This window comes from Sinocyclocheilus rhinocerous, unplaced genomic scaffold (assembly GCF_001515625.1).
Source record: "Sinocyclocheilus rhinocerous isolate Xijiao unplaced genomic scaffold, SAMN03320098_v1.1 scaffold1596, whole genome shotgun sequence".
Classification (NCBI taxonomy): Eukaryota; Metazoa; Chordata; class Actinopteri; order Cypriniformes; family Cyprinidae; genus Sinocyclocheilus; species Sinocyclocheilus rhinocerous.
In genome coordinates this window covers 121,240-128,505 of record NW_015658739.1, presented here as the reverse complement: position 1 = coordinate 128,505, position 7,266 = coordinate 121,240, and the positions used below count along the sequence as shown (strand labels likewise).

At 35.9% G+C, this 7,266-nt stretch overlaps 1 protein-coding gene across 2 annotated transcripts in view; it reads left to right on the top strand.

Annotated features, from left to right (window-relative positions):
- The first annotated feature begins 777 nt into the window (after positions 1 to 777).
- Positions 778 to 7,266, top strand: part of LOC107722861 (somatomedin-B and thrombospondin type-1 domain-containing protein-like) — a 20,967-nt gene continuing 14,478 nt past the window's right edge. For both annotated transcript variants that reach the window (XM_016531358.1, XM_016531357.1), the window contains exon 1: positions 778 to 1,110. In XM_016531358.1, the coding sequence (XP_016386844.1) occupies positions 891 to 1,110 (220 nt within the window). In that variant the 5' untranslated portion in view covers positions 778 to 890. The remainder of the gene's footprint in view (positions 1,111 to 7,266) is intronic.

The following is a 7,266-nucleotide window of genomic DNA, read 5'->3' as shown; positions in this document are numbered from 1 at the left end:
ATGTGTGTGTGTGTGTGTATAATATGTATATATATATATATATATATATATAGATATATGTCTTTAATGTCTTATTTTTTATGTATTTAAAATATTTAATTATTAAAAATATGAAAATATGAGTTTAAACACCATATTGATCAATTTTATTCAAGTATTTGACACACACACACATATATATACAGTATATATACTTATTATATATAAAATATATTTATAAATATGATGACATTTTGATAATCTATTATTTTATTCAATTTAAGTATTTGAAATGAATAGAAAAATGCAAATAAAAATGCCATCATAAAGTTAATAAAAATCCCTAAAAATAAATTATATTGAGCAAATATTGCCTCTTAATAATAACAAATTAAATAATGAATAATACAAATTAATAATAATAATAATAAATTTAAACCACTGGTGTACTAATATATGATCTACTGCATGAAAATACCTGTTTAATGTACAATAATTTGATTATAAAAACGGTCCAATTCTGACAGGCTAAATAATAGGCTTCAATAATAATCATGACAAAATACTGCTTTTTTTATCACTTCATAAAACTCACATAATATCATGAATAGAAATCTAAATATGTTTATATACACATATTTATTTAAAATATTCATTAATATAATTAAATCCTTGTTCTGTCAAATTGAAAGCTGCGGTGGTGTTGTTGTGGCGCGCTGAGGGTGTGATTGCGCATGCGTCCTGCAGGCGGCGCCGCGTGAGACGCGCTTCGGTCACTCCGCGCGCACAGACAGATGAACTTCGGCGATGCTGCTGACGGGACTCACGGAACTCACTCGCTGCGTCTGAAAGTGCGAGAAACTTCTTTAAAGCGGCCTCTGCTGTATTATAGCTGAAACCCGAAGACGGTAATGACGGGAGCTCGCGTGTGTGCGGTGATCGCGCTCGTGATGTGCGTGTCCGGCGCGTGTGAGGCGGGATGCGCGGACAGACCGACGCCGAGATGCTGTCCGGGACGGAATAACGAGTGCGTGGAGAGGAGCGCGAGGAGGACCGTGTGTTACTGCGACACGTACTGCACGAGGAGCGGCGACTGCTGCGACGATTACCGGCCCGTGTGCCACATATCAGGTGAGTCCGTTAAACCGTTCCGTTCGAGTCCGTTAAACGGCGTGACGTCACGCCGCTGTGATTGACGTGCGTCAGTTTGAACCTTTTATATAAAAAGGTATATATATATATATATATATATATAAAGTGTCAGACATGTCAGGTGAAAAAACGAATAAAATAAGAAATATCATCTAATCAATCTGTTACTTCTATTTAGTACACATACATGAAAGTATAGGTGAAATAAGCCTTTGTTTTTAATTTTTTAAGACTTAAGTTTTCAGTTTAAAGAGAAACATAAGAAAAAATGTGTTACTGTTTGTAAAAAAATTAATTATTTTTTATTTAACTTGTATCATTTGATTTTCTTTATTTTTATTTTTAACTGTTTTTTTTTTGTTTATTCCTTTGTGTACCTTGGCTTTAAAGGGGTCATATGATGCTTCTAAAAAGAACATTATTTTGTGTATTTGGTGTAATGAAATGTGTTTATGCGGTTTAAAGTTAAAAAAACACATTATTTTCCACATACTGTACATTATTGTTTCTCCTCTATGCCCCGCCTTTTTGAAACGCGTCGATTTTTACAAAGCTAAGAAAGAATATCTCTTTGGATTTGAGACTTTAGTCTTTGCAACTTTACAGATCTTCTTTATGCACCAAGAGCTTGTAACACTCTAAAGAGAAAGGAAAAAATGAAATCGCATCATATGACCCCTTTAACTTTCTTGTAAAAAAAAAAGATTTATAACTTTTTTTGTCAGCAAAACCCTGTTGACATAAAATATTTACTTACATTTTTAAGTTAATATTTCGTTAATCTAGCGACACCTTCACATGTCAGTTCATGGTCACGTGACATGCAGGTAAACAAATAAAGTATTGTATCTTTTTTTTTTTTTTATATATATGAAATCATGCCATTCCAAACCTCATTGTTTGCTTCCATTGACTTCTATTGTATTTTCTATCCATATAATTGAAGTCAATGGGAACCAAGATGACTGGTTAGTAAATTACGGTGGACTATCCCTTTAAATACAACTTTGGAAGATTTGGGATGTAGTGCACAAATAAAATGAATTATTTCTTTAATGTCTTTAATTGAAATCTGATCTGATATTTTGAGGAATGTTGGTAACCAGACAGTCTCACTGTCCATAATATGGACAAAAAATGGTTACCAACATTCCTTAAAATGTTTTCCCTCGTGTTACACAGAAGAAAGTTATACAGGTTATGCCATACACTCTTAAAAATAAAGGTGCTTCAAAAGGTTCTTCATGTCACTCAAGTGGCCACGCCCTTAATTATGCAGAACTTTAAGGCTTAATATAATTTAAACGGGTGAGTTATAAAAAAATTCACCCCCCCTCACAGTTGTCATGAAGGGCAAAATTAGCTATATAGACCAAAATAATTTTTTGAACCAGGCTGTATGTATGTTTTTTTCTGCTGTAAAGTTGGGCATTTTAACATGGGGAGTCTATGGGATTGACTCCCTTTTGCAGCCAGCCTCTAGCGGCCAGTTGATGAATTACAGTTTAAGTCACTTCCGTGTTGGCTTCACGAGAGAGAGAGAGCGGGAGGTTGCTGCTTGGGTTATACGATACGAGGGCAAGTAAATAATGGCAAGTTTTCATTTTTGGGTGAACTGTCCCTTTAAGTCATTTTTACTGAAAATGTTTTTCTAGCTGTATGCAAACAAAATCACAAATCGAAATCTCGCTTGTATTACGATTTGAACAGGATTTTTCAGTGAATAATATCTTAAACTTGGGTCTGTTTCTCACACAATGCATCAAATGACTTCAGAAGATTGTGAATATAGTGCACAAGTCATATGAACAAGTGTTATGATGCTTTTATGTTCTTTTTGAAGCTTAAACTCATGTTCGCCATTCGTTTTTGCTGTATATATAAAAAAAAGCATCTCCTTTTGCATTCTACAGAACTAAAAAAAAAAAAACATATAAGGGTGAATAAAGCATGACAGAAGTTTGCTATTGGATAATTCAACTAAAAATTAAAATTCTGCCACCATTTGTTCAAAACGTGGTCCTAAATTTGGTCTTTCGGCTCACACGTCTGGACGAGATTGTTGGAGTATTGACAGAAATCAGCGGCTCAGAAACAGCTGGTGTCTCTGAGTAAATGACGAGTGAAGTATGTGTGTTGGGTTATTATCACAGCCGTCATTATCTGTCTGTCTGTCTCTCACCTGCCTCAACTACAGCAACAGAACTCAGAAACGGCTTCAAATGCACCGTATGTATGTATATAAACAGTACATCCCATCAGCCCATCGCAGGAGCTATAAAACATCCCAGCATTCTGCTCAGTATAAGACAAAGGGGTTTGTGTTTTGACTTGAGGGAGGTCTTGAGCGTCTTCCAGGATTGTTGGAGCTCAGAGTTGCTCAATCATCTTTGTTTATGCTGTAAAACTCAGTCACTGAGACTATAAAACCTCTGAAAGCACAGCATGACAGTAACACTTCAGTCACACTTATGTCTGAATGTCAGTGCATTAGATAAGAGCATATCAAAACGAGTGTGATTTGATTGAAAAGAAAGCTGCACAAAGAGTTTACAAGCAAAACATTTGGAAAAAGGAGTTTGATATTTAAAAAAAAAATAGTTTTGAAAAAGCGCACACATCTCTCAAATAAAGTCAACAGTTCTTCAGAGTTCACTCATGCATCTGCATGCCTGATTCTTCTGATTCTCGTCCAAGCCGGACGCTGTTGGCAGGTTTGCTGTTGTCTTTGTGGTCGCCGTCGTCGCTGTGCGGATCGTTTTTATTATGTTTTTATTATGACTAATGTTGGACTGGAGGGATTCGGTTGGTTTTGGTTTGTTCACGTCTCTAATAACAGCTTGATCTGATTCATTCAGACACATACACTCCCTCACCCATGATTACTGCCATGTGTGTGTGTGTGTGTGTGTGTGTTTGAGCTGCTGACTCGATATATATATAGCTGAGGAAAACGAATATGCAAAATATTTTGCTAACAGAAAAACAAAACTCTTAAGCAGATTTATGAGTTTGGGTGTGTTTTAGGGCTGGGTGATATTGCTAAACAATTATAGCTTGGTATTTTTAACATTTTTATGGCATTTCATATATCTTGGTATTTACGCATTTGCTTATAAATGGCTTAAAATGGTGATTTTATTCAATTATATCAGTCCACCACATACTCACTTAAGATGATTCAAAATGTTTAATGTAAGAATTAAAACAGTGAAGTTTTGTTAAATGAACAAAAGGACCAATAACAATAGGAATAAAAAACAAATATAATAATACAAGACAAAGTTAAAAAATAAACAATATTTACCTAAGTTTTTACTAAAATAATGCTAATATAGTATTATTTTAGAAAATATGTTTTATATTAATGTCATATTTTTACTATAATATATATATATATAAACGCAGTAACATAAAAATACATGTACAGAAGGATATGAAATTTCTGAAGAAGGACGTCACATGTATTTGGGGCAGACAAGAAGAAAGTGTTTCTCATCCTCTATTTGATTTAAGTCACAGTGCTTGCATAGTCGCTGTTCTCTCGGTATCCAGGATCTTTTATATCTTCCTCTCTCTATTTCTAAGTCGTGGTCGCTGAGTCGATATTTTGAAAGGATTTGTCTTTCTTTTAATTGTTTGATTGATGAGTAATTTGCCAATTTGGTGGTTCTATTTAGGGCCGAATAACACTACAGTTTGGTTTGGAGGTCAAATTCGTTTTTTAATTTTTCATCATAATTATACTTCAGATTTTTGTCAGTGTCTTTATGAATGTTGGGGTAGTGCCTCTGTTTACCCTTAGAATGTTTTTTGCAAATTCCAATTGTTTTCTTTCTATTAAACTTCTATCCCAATTTTCAGGAATGTCACTATGCGGCTATTTATTATATTGCAAAAAAGCTTTGCTTGGTTACTGCCCACACTAATGCAGCGGTAATTACTGGGATCGAATTTGTCTCCTTTTTTATATATAGGTGTGATCAGTCCTTCAGACCAGGTCTCAGGGAAGTCACCAGAGGATAAGATCAGATTGAATAATTTTGCTAGAGCTTGAATTATGTAAGGGCTGCTGATTTTGAGCATTTCATTGCTGATGTTGTCTTGTCCACATGCCTTCTTTAATTTGAGATTTTTAATGTGCTCTGTTATTTCTGATGTTGTTATAAATGTGTCCAATGGGTTTTGGTAATTTTTTATTGTTTTCTTCAAATCTTCTAGTTTTCTCTTTGTTTTTGTTTGGGGCTGGTTGAGGTCTGGTTCAAGTTTTTGGTAAAGAGTTTTAAAGTAAGACCTCCAGACTGTGCCACACTGGAGGAATGTGTCTGATTTGGGGCTTTCAAATTTTTAAAATAGATTCCAGAAATTGTTTTGGTCTATTGATTCATCGATTTCATAAATTTTAGCTTCATAATATTCGCTCTCTCTCGCTCTCTCTCTCTCTCTCTCTCTCTCTCTCTCTCACTCACTATCTCTCTGTCTCTCTCTCTCTCTCTCACTCACTATCTCTCTTTCTCTCTCTCGTACCCTGGAGCAGGTTTCATCTAATAGGCTGCTCTTGATGTTCCCGGTAATTGTTCCCAGTCTTGGCTGTTATCTGACTTTAGATTATATTGTTCAAGGCTGTGGGTCATTTACGGTTACAGTCTACAGCAGAATGACTGTATACTGGAGGGTTATATATTACCCAACAGTTAAAATGTTTTTACCATTGAAGAGTTGTACCATTTGCACCAAGCAATGTGAAGCATTGAGGTCAGACTTTTCATGCATTTGCTTTAAAAAATTAACCTTTGGCTTGAGTCCATCAAAAAATAAATAAATAATAATAATGAAATGAGATACAGTAAGTAACATACAAGGTTATCTACTTGGGTTAAATATATACATACATTTTTAATCTAAAATATAGCCTATATATTTTTTTCTAAAATAAAAAAAAAAAATGGATTGATCCTTGATATAAGATTTTAGTAATACCACCCACCACTAGATTCAGGCATCATCTTTATAACGTATACAAGCATTTCCGCCGAAACTCCAGTCATCCGTAAGACAGCGGCCCCACCGATCTGGATGCTGTAGATGTTAAACATGTGAACATTGTCCAACAAGTGCATGACATGTTATACACGCAGCGCCATTAATGCAGCTCTGCATGAAGTACAACCAAATGTAAATTCTGCTTCACAACACTGAAGATTCGATCAAAACAAGTTGATAAGTTTACAAGTTGATACCTTTAATGTGCTTAAGATGTTAATGCAGTCCGTTTCACATCATAACCCTTGTGTTGAAGATCTTACTCTTATGGAAGGTGAAAGATGTCGTTTGTACGACTCTGTCTTTGCTGTGAGGTTAGTGGGCTGACGTGAGTCTGTTTGATGTCTCTCAGGACGTCTGTGACAGATTCCTGAAAGCGGAGGAATGCTGAGGAATATCTGCCATGGGTTTGGTGGCCCTCATAAACACCCGAGTGCTGTGAGAGCATATAAGAGTGTGCGTGAACAATGAACAGGAACAGACTGGTGCACATGTTGTGTGTTACCTGACGCACGCACATTTCATGAACGTCTTGAGGAAAACCACATGTTCCTCCTCCGGTTCCTCTCTGTCCTCCCACATCATCTCCTGACGGGTCTAACATTCACTCGGAAGAGCCGCTCCGTCTGTGAATGCATGAGGAGGAGCAACGAACTAAAAGGAATAGTTCACCCAAAAAATTAAAATTTGAGTTTGATGAGTTTGTTTCTTCATCAGGTTTGGAGAAATGTAGCATTGCATCACTTTCTCAGCAATGGATGCTCTGCAGTGAATGGGTGCCGTCAGAATGAGAGTCCAAACAGCTGATAAAAACATCACAATAATCCACAAGTAATCCACAGCACTCCAGTCCATCAGTTAACGACTTAAGTCAAAAGCTGTGTGTTTGTGAGAAACAAATCATCAGGGCATTTTAGCTTTAAACCGTCACTTCCGGCTACAATATGAGTCCATAATATTGCTTTCTGCAGTGGAAAAGTCACCTTGTCTGAATCAGGAGAGAAATCTGTACAGATCAAGCGTCGTTTACAAGCCAAAACAGCCCAAAACAGCTCTAAACAAATATGTGGGTGGATTTTGATGTGAGAGAAC